Source organism: Siphateles boraxobius, unplaced genomic scaffold, assembly GCF_051911475.1.
Source record: "Siphateles boraxobius isolate OS27281-9 unplaced genomic scaffold, OSU_SipBor_1 24, whole genome shotgun sequence".
Taxonomy (NCBI): domain Eukaryota; kingdom Metazoa; phylum Chordata; class Actinopteri; order Cypriniformes; family Leuciscidae; genus Siphateles; species Siphateles boraxobius.
Genome location: NW_027508855.1, coordinates 2,023,328 through 2,047,259, shown reverse-complemented (window position 1 = coordinate 2,047,259; position 23,932 = coordinate 2,023,328). Strand labels below are relative to the sequence as shown.

The 23,932-nt window shown below is 37.1% G+C and overlaps 2 protein-coding genes across 2 annotated transcripts in view; both read left to right on the top strand.

The window, feature by feature from the left end:
- Positions 1 to 2,426, top strand: part of LOC143748638 (multiple epidermal growth factor-like domains protein 9) — a 140,223-nt gene extending 137,797 nt beyond the window's left edge. Inside the window, exon 6 of the mRNA XM_077240704.1 lies at positions 299 to 2,426. Within this exon, the coding sequence (XP_077096819.1) occupies positions 299 to 741 (443 nt within the window). The 3' untranslated portion in view covers positions 742 to 2,426. The remainder of the gene's footprint in view (positions 1 to 298) is intronic.
- An 8,001-nt stretch (positions 2,427 to 10,427) lies between these two features.
- Positions 10,428 to 13,874, top strand: LOC143748643 (uncharacterized). The gene is made up of 4 exons (XM_077240717.1): positions 10,428 to 10,610; positions 11,000 to 11,033; positions 11,868 to 11,927; positions 12,190 to 13,874. The coding sequence occupies exons 1-4, from the start codon at positions 10,509 to 10,511 to the stop codon at positions 12,612 to 12,614; spliced, it is 621 nt and encodes a 206-aa protein (XP_077096832.1). The 5' UTR covers positions 10,428 to 10,508; the 3' UTR covers positions 12,615 to 13,874.
- Positions 13,875 to 23,932: the final 10,058 nt, after the last annotated feature.

Genomic DNA, 23,932 nt, shown 5'->3' with positions numbered 1-23,932 from the left:
AAGACTAAACTGGAAAAAAAAATGTATGCAGCCCACTAAGACGTGTTTAATAAAGGTGTGTTTTCTTGTCTATAACTTGCAGTAAACCACCTTTTTATCTCGTTACATTCAGTACAAGACTGTAAACTCACATTTACAACTTATATTCAGTGGTGCAGGAAACACTGCTCTGTCCACCACACCACCAGAAAGTCACTGGAGTATAAATAATTAACTTTCGTTTTTTGGATATGTGGATATATTACATTAGTGGATATTTTCTCTAACTGTCCTTCTCTCTCTCTTGCCTTGTCCATAGTCATCCACACTACTCCTTCAACCACTACCCACTGGTTTCACTACACCACCATGACCTCCAGCCCCAATGCTACAGCACAATTCACCACCTCGTCCAGCAGCCTTCTGAGCAGCCTGGGCAGCTCCACCCCTAACACCACCACCACCACAGTGACTCCACTCCCATGGAGCCAGTTCAACATCATTATCCTGGCCGTCATCATCATAGTTGTGCTAGCTCTCATGGCGGTGGTGGGTGGTGTGTACACTTACAGGGAATACCAGAACCGCAAGCTGAACGCCCCGTTCTGGACCATCGAGCTGAAGGAGGACAACATTAGCTTCAGCAGCTATCATGACAGCATTCCGAATGCAGATGTATCAGGGCTTTTAGAGGATGAAGTTAGTGATGTGGGCAACGGACAGCTTGCTTTAACCGGTCCTGGTAATTTGTATAAGGTGTAACAGATCTTACTGTTTTTGCGCAGAAACTGGGCTGCTACACCAGCGCTGGATCGGCACTGGCCAGATTGTGGGCCTATGGATATGTGGACCCCCAATTATATATATATTTAAAAAATAATAATTTTATGCAGATGAATAAAATTGTTTTTCTCACCTGACATAATGCAAACACTCACTCAAGCACTCCAAATCAAGAGCCATTAGTTAATAAAGAACATGAGCAGTACATCTGACTGAAAAGCCAAGTTAAACATCCTGCCTTGTTGAGGACCTTGGCCCAACTCAATGGTGAAATGTGTTGTCTTGCTTTGAAGAAAGAGGAGAGATTCAGAGACTAATTCGCTAACAGAATATTAGACACTGAAGCATGTCTGGTTAGATCAATGAAATGCACATTTACATACGTCCATTCCCTAGTTCCCATTGTAAATGCTGTGGATTTTTTAAATACACAGAGAAGACATTCGTTTTCAAAAAAACTCAGGATGGATATCATTTGTGTTGTGTGTAAACCACACTATTTAAGTGTTGCTTCATTACAAGGATACCATACATGCTATTACATGTGCATGACTTTAGGGGGTGCCATTACACTGGACCAGACATGCAGACCAGGCTTGTGTATTATCCAATGGTAATACATAATACTGAATGGCAGATGCTGAATGACTTTTGCATTAGTTTGCAATTATGCAGATGCTTTCTTGCCGAAGCGAAATACAAGAAAGGATTATACGTTTTTTTATAAGGCCAAAGAGGATTTGTGTGTGTCAAGAATTAGCCAGACTCTCTCCGCCTGAGACTGTCTGGCTAATTCTTGTCACAGTTTTACAACGACAAAGAGGATTTCAAGGACTGTTTCACAATGTGTGGAATTTTACTTGTTTTATTTATTTTCAGCAATTTCTCTGCAATCCACTTTTCCCTTGTGACTTATCACCAGTCACCTGTTGAAAGGTGCCATGCCTTGTTGTGTGCACTTGACACATCAATATGTCTGGTTGGGAGAGTTTAACAGTTTTGTTTAATTTATTTGGACGAGCCTCTCTCTCAAATGGATGGCTTAGGGTCAAGTTTTTATGTGTAACAGGAGGGGAACAAATATGATCAGATGAGCAATAATGGCTGTTGTGTCTAACAGCCTTTCTGGACAGTAATCAATCACTGCCATTTTAGTAGCACAGGCTAAAACAAGTTGGTTCAGTGAATGAATAAGTGCACGTGTTTGCGTGTGTAGGTGTATGTGTGGGAGTGTTAGGTCAGTGTCAGTCAGCAAAAGACATATGAAATGATGTGTATGCACAAAGACGTTCTCTGTGGGAGATGGCCCGAACTTCAAAGAAACGAGCAATAGTTCATCTGTCTGCATCTCAAATGACTCTTGGGATATCGTCTTTTAGCCCCCCCACTTCCACAGTCCTGAAGCTGTCTTTTCCCGAGATGCGTTGGTTCAAAACTATGTAAATATTAGATGTACAGAATGGTTGTCTTGAGGAGGTTGCTATCGTATTGATACTGTGGCAACGACTTTTGTTTCTGTGTTTAGCATACTTGTGCGCGCACATAGAGACTAACGTCGTAACAGTGTCTTAATCTTACATTGTATGCATTGTGCAGTATGCATGGTGCACCACATTCACAACTAGCTCTGTGAAAGATTTCAATAAAAGTGAGTTTTACTATAATTTGTGCTTTTATTATTATTAATTTATTATTATTATATATTTGTATATCATGCATTAGTTCCAGCCCCTGAACGGCACCAGTCTGTTTTCGGACCATCTGATTCGTCCTGAGCACAAAAAGCACTTGTGAAATTCACAAGCTTCAACTTAATTAAATTTAAATTAAATTTCCTGATTTCCTGGACTTTTGTAGATAAATGAATCACTGGATTCAGTCAATTCTGTCAGGGCAGTAACATCAGATCTTTGAAAGATATTCAGTTGTGTATGAGGCACTGTAAATCTATTTTATGTTGAATGCTAAACATTTTTTATGTTTATTTGTTAATATGGGAATTTTGACACATTAAGAAATTTAAATTTGTTGAAAAAAAAATTTGTAAAAAATATATATAAATTTTGAAATGAAAAGTTAAAGTTGATTTTAAGGTTAAACACTCAACAGATTTGGGCAAAGGGCTTGTTGTTGTTGTTGTTGTTGTTGTTGTTGTTGTTGTTGTTGTTGTTGTTGTTGTTTTTTAATAGTCATTATAACTCTATTTAATAATTCCATGAATTAGGTGTACATTTAAAACATTATTCATCATAACCTAAAGTCCAGTTGTCCAAACTCATTTAATCTAAATTCATAGTCTGTTGCTATAATGACATTCCTTCAACTAAAAATACAGGGCTGCATACAACTTGTATAATTATATTGTGTAATTCAAATGTATTTCTTTGACTAGAATCCTGTTAAATATTCATAGTTATTCATTGTTTATTCATATCATTAATTTGTTTTTCAAACTAAACTAAATGCCATACATTTATCAAAATGCATGAGCATAAGTATTTAACGTTAATGACATCAACCTGATATAATTTTAACCTGATATAACTTTAATCTGATATAACATCCTATTATGTAGTGTACATGCCAAAGTCATCTTTAAATATGTTGCAATTTAGCAGCAAGTGCATACTTATGTACGTACTGTATATTTATGTTTACTTCAGTTGTCCATGTTCTTTTAGTGAGATCAAAAATATCAAAGGTTAAAACATGACACCTTTTTTACATGTACAGTAAACCATATTGCTCAGATCAGGGTTTTTTTCCATTCAGTATAATCATCTATTTCATCTACATGTTTCTGATGCCATCATCTGTGTCAGAATCGTGATAGTATAGGTTCAATTGAGTGAGTATCTGAGTGCGGATGTTTTTCATTTTACAACGCATTTCAAATATTTACAGACCTCGTCAATTACATGGCACATGAAGCTGCCTGAGGCAACTATTTTGCGTTTTATTGAGCAATATGCTGATGTGTGACATTTTCCATGCCAATATCATCTCTCATGTTCTTGTTTGATCTTGTCCATTTCTTTTGAGCAAAATGGTTGGTTATAACCAATCTCACAAAAGAAGTTTTGTCTTTAGAAACTGAAGGGGGTGGATTCTGGAATCATCTACTGCTTCAATGTATATCAAATGAGTGATTATAATCAAGGTATTAATCATCATTTTCCTTCTTAATATCAAATGAGTTGTATGACTTCTCTAAGCTTATGAGATTTTACTTAGTTATAGAAATTACCAGTGGGATTGCTGAAATGTTCTTTTCATGTATTCTTTAATGTCTGTATTAAATATCTGAGAGGTGACTGAAGGGTCTGGCCCATGCCAAGAATACAGTAACAGTGCTTGTTTATTTAGCCCGACTTCCTCTCATTGAGAGAAAGAACATGTTAACCAAGAATACTAACACACACAGACACACAGCTTCTTCAAGGTTGGATTTGGCCGGGCTTTAACGATAAAACAGGAGACTTCCCAAAACATACAGATAACATGTTCTTTCTCTCAATGAGAGGAAACTTTAAAGTAACAGTAAAGACTTTAACTAAGGAATCGTCACTTAAACTATTGGTTCCAATGGCCCTTGTGATCTATAGTCTTCATGGTGAGCTAGAAGAACAGATTTATGTTTTAACACCTTGAAGACCTTTCTCAAACACAAAACGAGTCCATATTTCCTTTCTGGAAGTCAGACTAAACAAACAAGCACTGTTACTGCATTCTTGGCATGGGCCAGACCCTTCAGTCACCTCTCAGATATTTAATACAGACATTAAAGGATACATGAAAAGAACATTTCATCAATCACACTGGAAAGTAAAATCTCACAAGCTGAGAGAATTCATTCAACTCATTTGATATTTAGAATGAAAAATATTGATTAATACTTTATTGAAGCAGCAGAGGATTCCAGAATCCAGTCCCTCCAAAGCTCACAGATTTCCTAATCCTAACATTACAAAAATGTAATATAAATATTTTCTATATGATCTAAGCTAGGGCTGCTCAACTAATCGCAATGAAACCGCACGCTATTTGGCAAAGGCTGCAATTATTTTATGCGCAGCTTGTCAGTGCGGCTGATCAGTAGTAAATGCTGCTTCACATCTGGACGCCAGAGGGCGTCTCATGCAGACATGCCAAATATGCCCCGCCGCCGCTGAAGTACAATAACACGTCATTCCAGGATATACCTGTCGCTGTAGCTGAATAAACAAAAGATTGAAACGTTTTGATTGATTAAACATGACTAATAAACACAGAACTGCCTTATTCTGTGTAAGAAGCCACATCATCTCACAGAATAATGCTCAACTGTCATTATGAAGTGAGTTTGGAGTAAAGGCATGTTTTTAAATGTTGTCTTTTGTAGGACAAGAGGTTCATAAATGCTTCTCATGTTTGGAAAGATGTTTGACGCGTGTTGCTTTTTCAAATGCAAGTGACTCAAACTCACGGTGCTTTCAGATGGAGCAGCGTTTACAGAGCCGTACATCAATGACAAGCTGACTATTAAAAAATATTCGCAGCCTTTGCGATTTCAAAATCGTGATAGGCCAAATCGGTTTAAGTGCAATTACGATTGAAATTGCGATTAATCGTGCATCCCTAAGCCTAGTAACGGTTGCCCCACGGTCAAAGCCGGCTTCAGACTGCGCTCAGCAGAGGGGCATTTATTTTCAGTGGGTGGGCACTAGGTTTGGGAACTTTTTTTCGGATATCAGATATCCTATATTTATTATTGCTACTGCCTTTTCTGTTAGCTATTACCATGAAGTGATGCAACCCATACAATAAACACATAAACCATTACACATTGTTGCAAGACGTGCAACTCTTAAGAAATTTGATTAAATAGGCCTAAGGGTTAAATAGGCCGATACAAAAAATTGCAAGACCGACTCTGACCACAGCTTTATTATAGACAAAGCTAACGAACATGCACACAGTCTCTCACTGACAGGATAGTAGTTTAATTGCTATCTCACTGGCGGAAGAGAGAAAAAAGCTACACATCTTTATTCTGCCTTGCTCTAACATAAGCGTTTACAGTAGCCTACTATTAAAAAAGCATCATAGAGTTACCTTTATCAAAACAGTTTATCAGTTTTCATCTATTTGCTTTGTTTTGAATGCAGTCAGGAATCTCGCGCCAACTGAAAGTCATTTCATTCATGTATTAACGTGCAAGTGATTGGGGGAGCGGCAGGTGGGTTTTCTCACAGCGCCACACTGTGGTTTTAGGTCGGCTATATAATATTTTTAGCTAATGAGCAGTTTGTAGACATATATTTTTATTATTTCTCACTGAAATGTGAATTAAATTAAACTGATATTATTTTGTAAATTATATCATATTTTAATTTGATATAATTTTATCAAATTATGATATAATTTATCCCCCCCCCCCCCCCCCCCCCCCCCAAATAATATAAGTTTAATTTAATACACATTTCAGTGAGAAATAATAAAAATATATGTCTACAAACTGCTCATTAGCTAAAAATATTATATAGCTGACCTAAAACCACAGTGTGGAGCTGTGAGAACCCCCCCCCCCCCAGTAACAGTTTATGAAAATTGATAAACTGTTTTGATAAAGGTAACTCTATGATAAAAGACATTTGGGGGGGGGGGGCATTGCCCCCTAATGCCATACCGCCGACACTGCCCACGGTGGCAAGGTGTCATTGAGTGATTTTGCAAACTTCTTTGATAGTTTAACAGGCTATGTGTGATCACAAGAACTTGACGACACAATCTCCATATCGAAATGTTTCCTCTGGCTGTTGTTGATTGTAAGAACAGATGTGAAAAATGTGCTTTCATCAGTGGTGTAGTCTACGTGATACGCAGGTATACGCCGTATACCCACTAGGAAATGTCAAAGATCTCCGTATACCCACTTTAAAAAGCGTGAGGATTCGTAAAGGATTCGTAAACGTAACAACATCATTTTGTGAAAGAACTTTCATTATGAAATTCACCCCGCCGTGACCCCGGCCATTTTTGAATGAATAAATCAAAAGTAATGATACAATGAATCAAATATCGATATGTACTAAGTGTCTATGAATATTAATGCTCAAAAAGACTGCTATTGAGATAAACTCTGAATGTTCTGCGTGTTTCTGTGAATGAGCGCTCAATGTGTGCTCTACTACACACTGACGCGCGCGTGACACTCGTGGTGTTTTCAGCGTCTTTGAGGAGGGCATGCACACATTTGAACTTCATTGCAGAGCTTTTATGAGAGTCACTTCACAAGAATTTTACCATTTCATTTGATAAAACTATCGTCATTCATTCGTATCATATACACACTCACAAACTTTAAAGTCTTCATTACAACCTGTCAAAATCAAAGTTTTGTATAACTTGAAGAAAATAAAACAGAAATATATTACTATTGCACAGTAGAGTATACTTCAAGTAGGCCTAATAATAATAATAATAGTTTATTTAAACACACAGAAGCTCAAATGTCTTTAATTTACAACCCACCAAAATAAAAGTTTGTAGAGATAAATAAAGTAGCTCGAGGGAATTATGAAAGAAATTGCACAGTAAGATGTAGGCTACTTTTTAAAATAATAATAATCAAATCTATTAAAACATAATTTTAAAGGAATATCACACAAGTTTTTAAAAAGTAAATTTTTATTTGTGCTTATAATGTTTAAGTCTTTTAATTGTCAGCTGATAAAACCTGTGCTTCAGGGACCATATTCATATCACATCTAAGGCTAAATGTAGCTCTTTACTGGCTGAGTTACATGGCGATTAACACTAAACAGTAGATAATGGGTGGTGTTGGCGGTGTCGGGGGGGGGGGGGGGGGTTGGATGGAGAGGGGGCTTGGGCTGGTATATAACAGTATACTCACTACAAAAAACTAGACTACACCACTGGCTTTCATCTAATCCTAAAAATGAAAACAATCCAGGAGAATAACTACAAAAGCCCCCCACCCACATAAATGTTCTCATCTTTAATTTGTACACTTCTCAAAGGTCAGGGGTAGATAGCTTGGGGAGTATTCCTGCAATCGCCTACACCTTCTGGGTATCCATAAGGGGTCACGCATACTAACAAATATCACAAAATCTGAATCACTGTTTTTAAAGTCATACTAAGTACTTTCATTAATTTTTCCTTTTATTTAGAGAAGATTTTAGATGTAAATAAAAAGCATCCTCTTTATCTCCTCTTGGAGATAAGTTAGCGAAAATGTGATTCAATCTTTGTCATCTTCCACTAATTTTATTTATTTATTTTTTTTACTTTTGCCATTAATAAAAATACCAAAAATAACCTGGTTTAAGACCAAGCAAAAAAACCTCTGGAGTACTGTGGAGTACGGCTCATTGGCTAGTGCTCACCTTTCATTGTCAGCGTTTTGATTTCAGCAAATCACTTTAGTGCAACAGAGCAGGTAGCAACGTGCAATCTACCTAAGAGAGGACATGAGCAAAAAGAGATGTCGTCTTTGACTATTGCAATGTAATGCTGTGAATTAGCCTACATATTGATTTTACACTTAACTGTTAGTGTGTTCTTAATCTCAGACCTCATTATTGTTAGTCATTTTTCACAGAAAACGGGTTTAATGGAGAAATTCTAGCCTTTGAAACCATAAAAGGGGTGCTATGCACACATTACTCCACCCCTACATTTGTCACCTACTCCCTTGTATAAAAAGGTGATTGAAGTGTCATACAGGAATATGATGATAGTGTTGATTATAATTGCGATATTGTAAACGCAAAGCAGATTCGTTGTGATTCAAAACACGACTGATTTTCACTTATCTCCCGTCCCAGTTACCACTGCATTTTTCCATTTAGCTAATGGAGAGCACTTGAAGTGGAAACTAGCAGTTGTAGTGAGAGTCTTTCCTGTGTCTCTCTTGTCTTCCTAGAAATACATTTGCCATGACACAGAGAGATATGTTGATGTTCTTGTCAAGATCATCCCTCAATCAAGATTAATCCCTATTTATGAGAACATTAAGATAACCGGACTTCAGTTGGTAGACATGTGGTCCAGATGTATAATTCAAAGCCAACACATCTTCCCTCCTTCAATTTTTGAGCTTTATCATTCCCAGTAAAAAAAATAAAGATCATCGTCCTCAGATCTTTAAAAAGTTCTTTAAAAACAAATAACAAGTCTGTTACTTCTCTAGGGTCAGTAATCAGTAATGACAAAACAGAAATGTGAATCATTATTTCACATCAAAAATCCCGAGACATTTAAATCAATCTGAGTAAACGATGCCGGAAATCAACAGCGCTTAGCCAAGCTGACGAGTGGAATTTGATGTCATTGTGGCATAAAGCCATGTAGGCCTTCGAAATGGAAGACCTTTGCGGGCATTTTCTTTTACTAACTTTGATATCATCTGGGAAACTGCCCTCTTTTGGAAATTTAACTTGTGCGTGCTGTAAATAGAGTAACCGATAAAATGAGTCATATAAAAATATATATATATAACTGGAAAACATAATCTGTGTCTGAATCAACAGAGAGATGCTCACAAACAGGTTGCATGTCCCTAAAGTGCCTAGCAAAACTTAAACGTGCACAGCGCATAAAGACTTTTGCTGATGCTTCTGCTAACACCCACACCCAATGGGAGCACATATTCATGTGGTGACCTTGTTTGTGTGATTAATTACAGATATATCTTATGACTTCCAGTCAACATTGAGGGAAAATACCAAATGGGTGGTCTTGTGGTCTATATGTGCTCTATAGCTCACCCAAAAATTCAAAACTTAATGTCATTCCAAACCTGTATGTCACACTTTATTCTGCAGAATAAATGGAGAAGATTTTTGTTTTTTGTTTTTTTGTCATCTGAAGCCATATGATGGGGAATAGTTGAAACTGAAGTTATTATTCACTGAAAATATCCTCCAGCTGTGACCAGATCATTCAATGAGTTGAATTTGAGAAACGTGAATTCAAATATTAGTTTTGTGAATAGATGAAACATTTCACTAAAAGATCTGATTCAACAAATTAGATTAAACTGAGTTTTTTAACACATCAGACATTGCTGCATCTCCGAATGTACTGAGATAGGACCAATATTTCAATGTTTCAATTTCTCATACAATCCTCAAAAAACATTATCCGTAGGACTTCAAATATATTGCTTTTATAGGCTATGTTGTATTTACAGGGATTGTTGCATCCTTTTGAGACTCAATATCTCCATTCATTGTCATTGAATGGAATAGATATTCTTCTAAAAGTCTCATTTTGAGTTCCATACAGGTTTGTACAAGTGATTTCCTTCCTTCCTTCCTTCCTTCCTCCCTCGGGGGTGGGTGGGTGGGGGGGAGAGAATTCCCTGCTTCCTTTTACCAACCTGCGCTCCTTATTTTCGTAGCATTCTTTTTGTTTTGTTTTTTGACGACCCTCCAGACTGTAATAAGACAATTACATTAATGAATGAAATTACAAACAGTGCTAATAAAATGAAAAAGATGTTGGCCTAGATTGCAACAATAAATTGTGTACATTCTTTACAAAGTGAAAGCTACGCGTTTATTGTCACCATGATCACATATCCACCCTCATCTCACCCACAGGTGATGTGGAGTTAATAGCGCTCTGTTGAACGCGTGGGAGATTGGTATCTCATTACAGTCGTCAACTTCATCCGGGACTACAAGAGGCATTTCTAGTGTGGAACTGCAGATATTTCAGCATCTTGAGGAGCAGGCATGGGTACAGCGCGCGCAGCTAGAGCGCATATTATATGGACATCGATAGCTTTGGTCTTCATTTTAATCGCATCGTGTTTGACGTATGTCTTCATGTCGAAGGTAAATATAACTGGATCTACTGCCTTAGAATTTCATATTTTTGGCCAATATAGCTATAGACGCATTGTTCAAGATTCTGTTGGACATTTTGAAGAATAACTCGACGAATGTTTGTACTGAATTTACCATTCCAGTAAGCATGTTTTAAAAATATGTAGGCTATTTATGAAAAAAGGAGAAAAGGTTTATCCGATCTTCAGTTCACTTACATAATGCCTCGTTGGCTGAGAAACGCTTCTTTGTTTTCTCCAGAACTTGATGTGGACAATGATTCATGGGTCGAGTTGCAGAGGGCGTATTTGTAAATAACTGCTTCTGTGCAATCTATGCTAGCCTACTCTTGAAATGCATGATACAGTGAGTGACATGTCTTATTGTAACTTCAACAGGTGTCTGGATACCAACGAATTAGCATCGTGAATGGTAAGTTTATCCTAATAATAATTTTTTTATAATATTTTTTTTTCTTCTATTGAGGAATGATCATTGCCAATGATAATTTGGTAGCTACCACTAGCAAAGTTAGCAAAACGTGAATAAAGACTAAACATTTAAGATTTTATGAAATAATTTGTAATAGGCTATGTAAATTTGGAGCCGGTTGCATAAACTCCTGAGAATAATCTAAGTCATCTTTTTTCTTTTTTTAAGACCGTTAAATTCGAAAATTCGTCAATAAAAAATACGTAAATCTATCCTATCCTACACCTATCCTATTAAAAGTTTGAAGTCAAACAGATGTAGGCTTATAACTCGCACTCAGGTTAATATTTGCTATAGCCTACCAATAACCAGCACAGAGCACCTAAACAATTAATTTAGGCTACATGAAAACTGATAATTTTCTGAGCAATTCAAATCAAGCTGTAGCATATTATAAAAAAGAAAACTGAATAGCATAAAAGTTCGGAAAGCTCTTACTGTTTGTGTTTGAAGAATCTCCATTCCAATGTATTAGGCTATAGTTGAACGATGTGTGACAGTGTAGACTACAATGTGTAACAGACAGCTGTGCTCTTTGTTCGCGCGTGTGTGTTTGTGGTAGTCTGCTGTTTGGGTGCATGGGGATCCGAGGCTGCTCGCTTTGTGTTGGTGGAAATGCATTTTGTGGTCTGCTTCCGCGCATTTTCATGTTCAGCTGTCAATTGAACGTTTAGTCATTCATGCAACAATTATTGCTGTTGTTTTTAGTCAGGATTCGTTCAGTTGTGGTAATCTTACAGATGTTTTTCTTTCATTTGTTTTTCTTTCTGACAGTCTCCGAAATTGAAAGTATGTTCAGACATCAAGTCTCGCGAGAAAAATGGCTTCTAAAAGGTGATTAGTAACATTTGTTTAAAAAAATATTGATGTAAAAACATGTCTTTATGTAGGAAGGAAATGGTTTCACATAGGCCTAAACATAACATTTCTTGTTGAAACATTAGTTAGGCTATATTAAAATTACACACTGTAGCTAAAATTACATAAACCTTTTCTGATTCCATAATGAGAATGTTTGCTAACGTTACATGTTTATCTTTATCTTCGCCCCCCCCCCTCCCCCCTCCCCCCCCCCCCCCCTTCTTTTTTTTTAAAGCTTGCAATCACACTGATAATCGTTTGGTTTGGGATGATGAGTGGGAGGACCACAGCAATCAGAGTAAGAGCATTCTGGACCATAACAAAACGTGGATGGTCATACGAGAGAAAGGTGTTTACCTGGTTTACATACAGGCGAACTTCGTTCTAAAGCCACAGAAAGATAGCGACTCTACTGTAGAACTCAAACTTCTAGTGGATCTCAATTATGGTGAGAAACCGGAGATATTTTCAGCTGCACATGACACTCAGGTGGTGAATGTCAACACATCTCCAGATGCAAAGCTCAACACTTTCCTTCTGATGTACTTGCAATCAACAAACCAGTTATCAGTGAGAGTATTTCCAAGTGATTTGGTGAACTATGATCCGCGACCCTTCTCCACCTTTATCACTATCATAAAATGGGCAGACGACTGGTAGACTGTGGAGCATGGGCAATAAATATTGCATAAATGATTGGTTATACCCACAGACCATGTCCAATTTTTACAATGGCAGCTGTTCTTATATTCTTGTTAACTTTAATTGTGACATTTCGGTATGACGCAGTCTCAAGATCAGCTGCTAGAACACCTGAGATTTTCCAGCTGTCATACTAGGAAATGCTCGTTGACATTAACAAGGATTGCGTGGGGGGTTATGATACTTTCTTGGTGTTTTTTCTTCTTCCTTTCGAAATATGAAGATCACATCTCATGATCTTCTCAGAAGCATGACACATTTTCCTCTCAACCGATATACAAGTTAAGTTTGTTGTGTTTCAGTTTTTTTATGAGTCAAGATGAAAAAGGGCATGATATACTGAGCACTGACTTTGAAGATTTTCATGTATTACGTAGGCTACATAAAAGATGCCGTAGCTGTCTGCAACAAACATTGCTTTACCAAACAGTAGTAAGCTAATTCTGAGCAAGTGGGTATTTTTCAATGAAAGTCTATAAATATAATCATGTAGTATTTAATTCATCGACAGCTGAATGTAAAAACCTCACAACAGCAACATATGTTTGATATAAATGCTCAGCGTGTCATACAAAAGCTAAGGCTATGAAGCAACACTTTATTCTGTAAATATGGGCTTTGTTTTTTAAGACAAGCAATCACATTTTAATAACAAACTCTTAGTATTTAATGAGCCAATTTTTTTTGATAGATGTTGTGCCAGATTTTGCTGTAAACAACAGAAGCACTTATTTGTTAATGAATGTCATGGAAATGTTTTCTGATGGGGGTGGTGTATGGCTAGGGGTGGTAGTGGGGATATTTTTTAACATAAATTACCGCTAGATACATTAATCCAGTGAAGCAAGCCATATAAAACTGAACAACATGAGCTGTTTTCATGAGACAGTGGAATGTTTTTTTTTCTCTCAGCAAGTGAAGCAAACCAAGTATTGTTTCAGTCAGGAAAATACCATTAATGATGACTCTTACGTTTTTGTCTCCACATGACCCAAGCCAGCTATTCTTTGTCTTAAGGTTTTCTTTGTACTCCTGAGTTTTGTTTTCTAGATTAGCCCTTATACTTCTGTTTATACTAACAAGCTAATTGTTCACGCTGAATGGTTTCAATTGACTACGTTTTTTTTACTGTTCTCAAATATGTAAACAATATAATATTTATATGCAATTTGTAATATTTTTATTTAAACTATTAATTATAAATAAAGCCGTATGCTGTAGCTCCCTCTGCATGCCTCTGTTATATTGTAATCCATTTACTGTACATTAAGCACTTCAACAAACACCAAACATGTACTCAAGAAGTTGTTTGTGTTAGATGTTCATAATGAATAGCTATGTGATTGTCACAAATAGACAATGTAATATCACAAACAAAATGTCATGTAATCTGAGCTTTAAGCTTTTTAGCCTGATCTGACCAGACTACGCTTTATTCTTCTTATTTCGAAAATTATAGAGTGCAGCAGCTCAAAATTACTAAAGACAAAAATTTCTGTTCCAAAAGAATGCTATTAAAACTTTCATTAAAAACATAGGTATGAAGTATATGGAGGGAGTGCAATTAAGAATGAGATGCAAAATAAGAACAGTCTGTGTCTAAAGTGTTATTTATTTAGTGCTCCGGTAACTTGGCAAATAAAATCTTATTACAAATCAAATAAAAGCTTAAATACAAGCTTATAGACTACTTATTCAGAAAGGACTAAATCTGTTGACGTCAGTCAAACTCGTTGTGTTGTGCTGCCTTACTCAACAGAAAGAGAACATTTTGACCATTAACTAAAATTACCAGAACATTTCAAGAGATTTCTGTGGCAATAAAATAAGAATTTACACAATGGTAACTAATGGGTGAATTTAGTTTTGTTTGTTTATTTGTTTGTTTACAGCCATGCACTAACATTCTAGGAACCAAAAATCTTTAGTTGAGTAATTTACAATTGCAAATCTGGGTCCTGAGCAAGGAGGTCCCAAAAAAAAATTTAATTTTTATTTTTAATTGTTCTTTTTTGAACAAGGTCTATAACAGGTCCTGAATTAAAGCAGAGAAGGAGTGATTTAGTTGATGTAGGACTAGATGTAATGGTACGTACTGCCCCCTTGTGACAAAGACTGACGGAAAAGACCTGAGTCAAGTCTGAAGTTAAAAGGGTTTCTTTCAGTTGAGTCATGTTGTGAATTTAGGCTTCAATGTGTTGTTGATGAAGAAATTATGAATTAATAAATCACGTTTTGTAATTGCTCTGACAAAAAATGACTAAAAATAAACCTGAGCAACATGTGTTCATGTTTCATTTTAAAAAAATTGCATAATTTTTCATATATTTTACCTTTATTCTACACTGCTCTGCCCCTCCTTGTAAAAACGGTCTGATGGTTTCCGGGTTCTATGAAGCCAGTCCCTCAAAGATTGGTTAGCTGTCCCAGTGTGTTGTGATTCGCTGACCGCCTAGTGCACGTTTTTCGGAAACGTCACGCCCCTTACCCTTTACTGGTAGTTTGTGCTTTGATGAATTATAAACAATGGCGTCAATATTAAAACCAATCGGAACCGAGAATGTTAGTGAAGATGATCGAGCAGAACCTGTTCAAGAACGGCTGTTAAACGACGTTTCAGAAAGGTTTGTTTTTTGTTGTTGTCTCATTACTTTTTAGATATGCTGTTATTTAATTGTAATAATTATTATAGTATTACAAAAAATAAGCTTCATAATCAAGAATTTCTAACAAATTATACTACAGTCTTCAAAGGGATTTTTTTGAGTAAAGACTGCGGATCTATAGTGATCTTTACTGACTGTATGGCACCGTTACTTTTGTATTTTTTAGAACGATTGTAGCCAAATATCTGTCGCCAGAACTAATAACCCAAAACGAACACTAAACATTGGCTTTACTAACGTTACAGTACTAGCCAAATCAAACACAGAACCATGTTTAGCATGCCTGTAGATAAACAAGCGATAAACAATACATAAAAGCTCTAATCAATGAATAATTTACACTAATTCCAAGTTCGCTGTTGAGATTAAAAAAAAGTTTGTAACGTTCGGTGTTTGTCGGATAACGTTAAAGGGAAAGTTCACCCAAAAAGTGAAAATTCTGTCAGTATTTACTCACCCTCATGTTGTTCCAACCCAATAAAACCTTCGTTCATCTTCGGAACACGAATTAAGATATTTTTGATGAAATCTGAGAGCTGGATCACTCCTCCATAGGCTTCTTGAGGGATTGAACTTGCCGGCCTCGAAAAGTCATTAAAGACATCGTTAAAATAGTCCAAGTGACTACAGTGGCTCAATCTTAAGTTTATCAAACGACGAGAATACTTTTTGTGTGCAAAAAAACAAAAATAACGACTTTATTTCAACTATTCATTTCCTTCTCTCTGGGCCTCGAGTCAGGTTACTAGTTTAACAGTGTATGATCTGTTGTTGTACCCATCACCCACATGACCAGCGTCGGCCAATAGTGAGCCTACGTGTGAGATAGCTCTACGCAATTACACTAGTTTAAAGGACACCTATTATGCCCCTTTTTACAAGATGTAATATTGGTCTCGGGTGTCCCCAGAATGTATATGTGAAGTTTCAGCACAAAATAGCCCACAGTTAATTTATTATAACCATTTGAAAATGTCATTTTTGGTGCCTGTTTTAAAAAGAGCTGTTTTGGTGTTTACCACCTTAAATGTAAATGAGCTGCATATCCCCGCCCAGCCTTTGGATGAGGGCGTAACTTGCAAACCAATGGAAAAATAAACAGTCGGTAGAAGCAGAATGGCTGACAGTGAGAGACCTTGAGAGACCCGCTGTTTTTATATATATTATATATTAATATCATATTATAAAGAAAAAGCTTAACGTCAATGCAGTAAGACGGTGATATTTAAACTCAGTAGCCAATACACCTTACTGAACATGCAACGCGCGATTGCACGTTAAGCGTTTTATAATGGTTTTCTATGGGTGTTGTTCATAATCTGACGTAATGTTTGCCTCTATAAAGTATGCTTTATTAATAGGGTAGGCCTATATTATTGTGTACTAAATTTGGTGCTTCAATATCACTCTCATTAAGCGTCTTAAATGCGGAAGAACGCTTGATTATGCTGCCGTTGTCTGTTTTAGCAGAATACTGCCATCTAGTGGTAGCAGCTTTTCTCAGACAGCTGTGTGTGGATCGTGCAAGGCGAAACCCGCGAAATGAAAGTCTCAAAATCCAAATGAATCAAATAGGATGGACTCAATTAATCGAGTCAATGAATGCACGCGCGTCACCTGATCCACACATGCACGTCTTCTGATCCACACATGCACGTCTTCTGTGTTGCATGTGCAAATTATGATACACTAATACAAAGGAAAACATTTGTATTCACAAAAATGTCTCTATTTGTACAAATTGCTTCACATTCATTCAATTTTGAATTTTGCACACGCAAGTTGAAAGGCATGGATAAAACATTTCTGCAACATGTATCAAGTTCATTGATAAGTGTGCTTGCACGTGTTAATCATTTTGATACTATAATCATCCCATATTATTTTGGAAGTTTAAGTGGCGCCTTTCCTTCCTAAATAAAATCCATCCACTGCGTTTTCAGTGGCTATGATGTCGGAACTAAGTGATAACTACTATGAACATTATTACATCCCACAACAGAACAGTTATGTTTCTTAGGAGACATTTTCGACAAGGCAGCACAAATCGTCAGAACACCGGCTGTCATTGAAACAATGGAGGATGGTGAACAGATCACCGAGGGCGGGGTCTGTGCCAAAACCACAGTGTCAATCAAACTAAGTCGGGGCGGGGCTTGCTCAATTCTATGTCACACTGAGCCGAATCTTAGAACAGCTCGTTCTGAGACAGTGCTTATGATTTATTGAGATTGTAAAAAAAAAACACTGGGTGGATTTTTATCATTATAGGGTGGTTTTGCTCACATACTGCTGTTGTGGCAAAAATTCTGTTAAACATCATCACTGCGTAAGAGACACTCAGAGTCAAATTAATAAAAAGAAAAGTGTTTATTCTTGCAAGAATAGGTTCAGTCTAGTACACAGAAGTTAAACTGTGCAAGAGAGTGACACCCAACAGGAAGATATGAGACAGCCTTTATACTGTTTTCAAGGTTCCTCCTCACCCGCTGTACCTTTCACCCACCCAGATAAGGTCCTTACTGCTGTTCAGTTTCTACTTAAAGACACAAACTGGTACTGAAATAAACTGGCCAAAACTGACCGTCCCTAAGGTCAGAGGTCCTGTCCCATATGTTCCTGAAACGTCACGCACAAGCACGTACACACATATACTTTTATACATTGAATAGGTTCTTTCTCTTATGATACCTGTTTGGGATCAATGACTATTAAACTTTCTACAACACTGCCAACACACATTTATGTTCAAACACCATGTAAAAGTGAATTTTGCATAATAGGTGCCCTTTAAAGGTATTGTAGGTAGAAATCCCCACAAATACTTTTTTCCAAATTTGTTTAAACTGTCTTTATATATCAATGCATAATTAAAATGTAAGTAGGCCTACTCTGGAAAAGAAATTATAAAAATCGAGTGTATGTAGTTCTCTCTGGACTGTAATAAACACAGCTTATTATTCCATTCGGGACGAAAGAAATGATTGGCTGGGGCGACTGTCACTCTCCCTCGCTACCATGGATACCACCTTTGCTGATACAGGAGGAGCCCAAATTAGCGCACCCTTGAAGAGGCACGGAAGCTAGTAATAACAATTATGGCAGAGAAAGAACAGTCAAAATTCTCAGTAACGTTACCTGCATGTACTGTAGAGGCAGCGAAGTCAAACAAGTTAAAAAAAGGAAGACAGTATTTGAAAAGGCTATGAACAAAAAGTCTTTGGATAAATAAAGAAATCATACGAGAGTCAATATCGGCGTGGCTTTCCAGCGTCGGCGACTACTGAGTGATCTCAAGGGGCTGAAAAGTGACTCCATGATGGCTTTATTTGTGCTGGACAGGTAATCTAGCTGTTTTCATTTTGATGGCATTTATTTTTTCATGGAGCATGTATCATTAGCACACGTAGCTACCTAATATAAATAACTTTTCAAGCTTCATAATATATTTCCAATTCTCTTGTGATGGTACATCGACTTACAATAGGTTGAATGACACGTCTGCCATAGCCTGACGGGGTCTGTAGCGTTTTTAATTGTACTTTTAGGCCCCGTCCACACTACTGCGTTTTCGTTTAAAAACGGAGACCTTTTGCTACGTTTGCACCTCCCGTCCACACTAAAACGGGAAAAACGAAGACCCAAAACGGAGAAGTTTAGAAACGCTGCAGCTCCGTTTTTCGTTTTGAATCTCCGGAGGGCGTTTTAGTGTAGACGGGACAAAACGGAGGAGTTTAGAAACGCTGCAGCTCCGTTTTTCGTTTTGAATCTCCGGAGGGCGTTTTAGTGTAGACGGGACAAAACAGAGGAGTTTAGAAACGATGACGTAGAAGGTCACGCTCGGCTCTATGATTGGGTGTCATCACCCATGACGTATCCTTCCCTGATTCGTCAGCCACCCATCACATGTCCCGTCACCGGAAGAAAACAAACAAAAACATCCTGGACTACGTAGCTGATGTTAGTGAGTGCAACATGGATAACGAATTACAAGCGTTACTGACTTTGATGTCTTTGTTAGCAGCTGTTATGCAAGCAAATTCTGCATTTTACAATGCTATAACTGCCTACATGCGCCTTAACGCATTACTTTTTCAATTTACAACAAAATATCTGAGTTACTTTTTCAAATAAGTAACGCTAGTTACTTTTTCACATTTATTGACTGACAGCTCTCCTGTCCCCATGTTGAGAGAAATAAAGTGAGGTGTTGTGTGCATTTGCATTGAACATGCATTTACTCATCTCACTTGCACAAAAACATTCAGTATTCCTCAAAATGAATAAAAACAGCCAAATGCAATCTCAGAATTTTGTGCAAAAGTTTTATAATTAAAGCTGCAGTAGGGAGTTTTGAGAAAATGTTGACTTAGCCTTTAAATTTGAAGAAGCACAACTTACAGGTCCAACCCCCTTGCTCTCTGCTGCACCACAGCTCCTCCCCCACAGCGGAGCCTGCCGTGAACGCGCAGGCTAGTAAGCAGGACCACCGATGACGGCGGATTATAAACAGTTATGGCATATTCACTAATAGGGATGAAACATCAACAATATGCTTTACATTGACTATGGCCTGCCCATACTTTGACTACAAACTTGGTCCTCAAATCATTATGTATTTTGCAATACATGTAACTTTATAAGGTCGCACTCTTTCTATAAGTTATAAATAGCTACTAAGATAACGTTAAAGGATTAGTTCACTTTTAAAAAAAACTTTTGCTGATAATTTACTCACCCCCATGTCATCCAAGATGGCCATGTCTTTCTTTCTTCAGTCGAAAAAGAAATTAAGCTTTTTGATGAAAACATTCCAGGCTTTTTCTCCATATAATGGACTTCAATAGGACACAAACGTTTCAAGAACCAAATGACAGTTTCAGCGCAGCTTCAAAGGGCTTTAAACGATACCAGACGATGAATAAGGGTCTTAGCGAAACGATCGGTCATTTCAAAAATAAATAAAAAACTTTAAGTTTTATAAGCACAAATGCTCGCCTTGCTCTGTTCTGTGATGCACGTTCGTGATCCTGTTCGAACTCATTCATCCAAATGAACTAATCTTTTTTCGAGTCATTTCGTTTGATGAATGAACGAAATGACTCGAAAAAAGATTCGTTCATTTGGATGAACGAGTTTGAACAGGAGAGTCACGAACGACGGTACGCGCTCGCGCTGTGCAAGAGAGGGGTGATCAGCGCGTACAGGAGCGTGATTGACACTGCTAAGACATTCCTCCTGGTTCTGATTGGTTGTTTCTGACCGGGAGCGGTGTATTTCTGCAAATGGCAGTAGGACCACAGGGAGGAGCCAGAGGAGCTTGATTTTTTTCACAGATTATCTGTCTCATATTCTACTTTCAGGACATAATGACAGTTTTAACAAATATTTGTTTACAAAAGCTACCTACTGGAGCTTTAACTATGTTAAATTACACAAATATACTTTATGTATTTAATCTCACTTTATTAAACTATGTCTTTGCTGCTGACCTACAATGATCTATTTCAACCATACTAATAAGCAAAAATGACTTTAGATTAGGTTTAGAAATAAGAGTGTTGAACTTCCTTCTCCTGTATCCTATTGGTATTTAATCAAGAACAGCAGCAGCTGAAAGGTTTGTTTGAGCACTGTACAGTAGTAAATATGCATTTCCATAGACAGACTTTCCATAAAAAGTAACTAAGTAACGTACTTAGTTACTTTTTTGGGGGAGTAACGCAATACTGTAATGCATTACTTTTAAAAGTAACTTTCCCCAACACTGACTATAATGACGCTGGCTTGTAAACGTGATCATCGCGATCATTTGTCGTTAGAAAAAAAATAAAACCCATGAAATTATATTCATATGACATGCTGAAATATATGCCACTGTACCTGGGATGAAGACATTTCACACGCGACGCAAGCAGAACACCTGCATGTGACCTCCTCCAACAGTGTTCAGGGCTATCATGGTTGTCAACAAATGCACGTGCATGTGGGATGACAGAGTTTACGACAGTAGTAGAGGACAATACTGTTTCCCAACTGTAGAGGGACCCCGAGAGCAAAAGTTACCTGGTGTTACTTTACGTAGCATAACTAACGGTACTGGCTTAGCTATGACAGTGTAACTTTGGTGTCGACTGGTATAACGTTACTGTTAGTGAGCCAGGGTTGAGACGATAAATAAGCAATAGGCAGTTGAAAGCTGTTTTGTTTAATTTCGCCAAATCTAACTTTAGGTTAAAAAGTTTAGGGGATCTATTTTTATACCTAGCTTTACCCTCTGCCTAAACTTTGTTCCTATTTTCACCGTGAACTCTACCTGCTCCGTTTTTTCACGTTTGGTTTGTTGTTATATGCTCTACATATGTTTACCTATGTCTTTATGTTGTATCTGTATACATACAATATATGTTGTGTGTGTGTGTGTTATATTATCTTGGGTCCGCAATGCAGTTGTGAGAAGGTGTTTGAGTGTATGTTACTCAGTTTATCTGTAAACAATCTTATGTTATGAATCTTACAAATTCACCTTCATCACAGTGTAACTGATAGTAACGGCAAACGTGTATCAATGAAGCTATTTATAACTTTGCCGTATATTGAGTTTGATTCCTTACGAGCTAGTAAAATATTTTAAACTTTACCAGTATCGATATGCGAGCTTGATAGTGAGTAGGCTACTAACAGCCATGTTAATTGTTTATATACTGATAAAGTTAGTTATTTTATTACTTGTGATTCTGACATGATGTCACTACATCTTGTAAAGCTGGTAAACGCGTCCGACTCTTCCAGCTGAGCGAACGGCAGGTGTGGTGCCGAATTCTGACCCCCGCCAAATGATTACACCCCCTAGTATGGTAGGTTTAGGATTAGTTGTGGGGGAGGGGTTAGAATTAGGGGGTGGGGTTAGGATTAGGCAATCAGATACTGATTTCAACAAGGGGGTAAAAATTTGCCAGGGAGTCGAAATTCGGCACAACACCGGGATCGCGCGTTCATTTGTTTTTGGGGCGTGGCTTTGGAAGGAGCCGAGAAGGGAGGGGGTGGGAGTTAATGGAATAATGAGCTGTGTTTATTGCAGTCCTGAGAGGACTACAGACACTCGATTTTTATAATTTCTTTTCCAGAGTACTTACATTTTAATTATGCATTGAGATATAAAGACAGTTTAAACAAATTTGGAAAAAAGGTATTTTTGGGGATTTCTACCTACAATACCTTTAAGTGATATTTTTGATAAATTTATTCTATGACCAGTACGTTTTTTTTTTGTATCATCTTAGTCTCCACCATGATACAGGGTCGATGGCTCCAGCTACTTATTTATTATTATACTTATTAATTGAACTGTTGTAAATCAATATCACATTTGCACTCATGCTATTCAGAACAAAAACAGCACTCAAGTGATTTTGCTTAACTATATCATATGATATAAATATAGATAAAAACTATATCACCAATCAACTGTATGAAATGTAAGATGAACTACTTAGGTCTGGGCGTGCAGGTGTGTTTATAATTTTATTTTTCCGTAACTAATTACATTTTTTAACAATTGCTAAGACACATTTCTTGAAACCTTCACCCATTATCTCACAACATTAAACCCAAAAGCAAATCTTTAAACTACATTCAGAAAACCCCTGACTCTTCTGGTAAAATCAAACAATTGGCTCAAACCATTCACCTGTACTCAAAATTAAACATGTTTTCAGATCATACACACAGCCAGTCGATATATAACCACTACAGATCATTCATTATTAAAAAAATGCAGAACACAGAGCATTTAGTTACAGAAAAAAAATGTATGGTTTAAAAACAAAATTTGCAATTACATAAAATAGTAATCACAACTATGAATATATTGTATACTGTATGTACTGCAATTATAGTATTTTATTGAATATTGTATAGTATTGAATGTAAAAAAATTGTTCAACTGTAAAAGCCCAAAGGGTCAAAGAAAGCTCAAAAAGGAAAAGCATTTTACAGTACAACAACGACAAAATCAAAGTCAATGAGAGATTCATTCAACGTCTTCGTGTTGGGTCTGGCATGAGGACTTTGTCCACGTCACATCACAATGTTGTCTCTTGCCAAGCAAAGGAAAAATCCCTCTGGTATGCCGGATCCAGTCTTGACAACGCTCCACACCTTGTTCTTTCTCATCCTCTTCTTCCTTGTCCACCACCTCTTACATACACTCCCTGCTCTACCTCTCAGATAGTTTCCATCCATTGTTTATTAGAAACAAGTGTGAACAATTTTTAGCCGTTTTGTGTAAACAATGATAACTGTGTTGTAGTTGTTTAATTTTTGCCTCTTATGCTTACCGTTTTGCAACACAGTGCATCACAGTGCAAAATGTGTTTTAGCGAGTGAGAATGCATTAAGAGTTTTAAAAAAATAGGGTGCATGGGATTGGCATTGGTGTCTAACTGCTTGAACTTGTTTAAGGTTTTGTAGAAAGAGTGATTTATTAGACAAATGGGTATAGGCCATTCAGAGAATGGGGTTTAGCATCTTAACAATTGTGAAAAAATGCACCGTAATTAAATTAAAAGTTACTGTAAATAGACATGGTTTTCAAAATAATTCCAGTAC

Excerpts from the sequence above, each read along its gene's own strand:
- LOC143748643 (XM_077240717.1), top strand. The coding sequence starts at position 10,509 with ATGGGTACAGCGCGCGCAGCTAGAGCGCATATTATATGGACATCGATA. Across the intron at positions 10,611-10,999 it reads CGTATGTCTTCATGTCGAAG|GTGTCTGGATACCAACGAAT; the intron begins GTAAATATAACT and ends TAACTTCAACAG. Across the intron at positions 11,034-11,867 it reads ACGAATTAGCATCGTGAATG|TCTCCGAAATTGAAAGTATG; the intron begins GTAAGTTTATCC and ends TCTTTCTGACAG.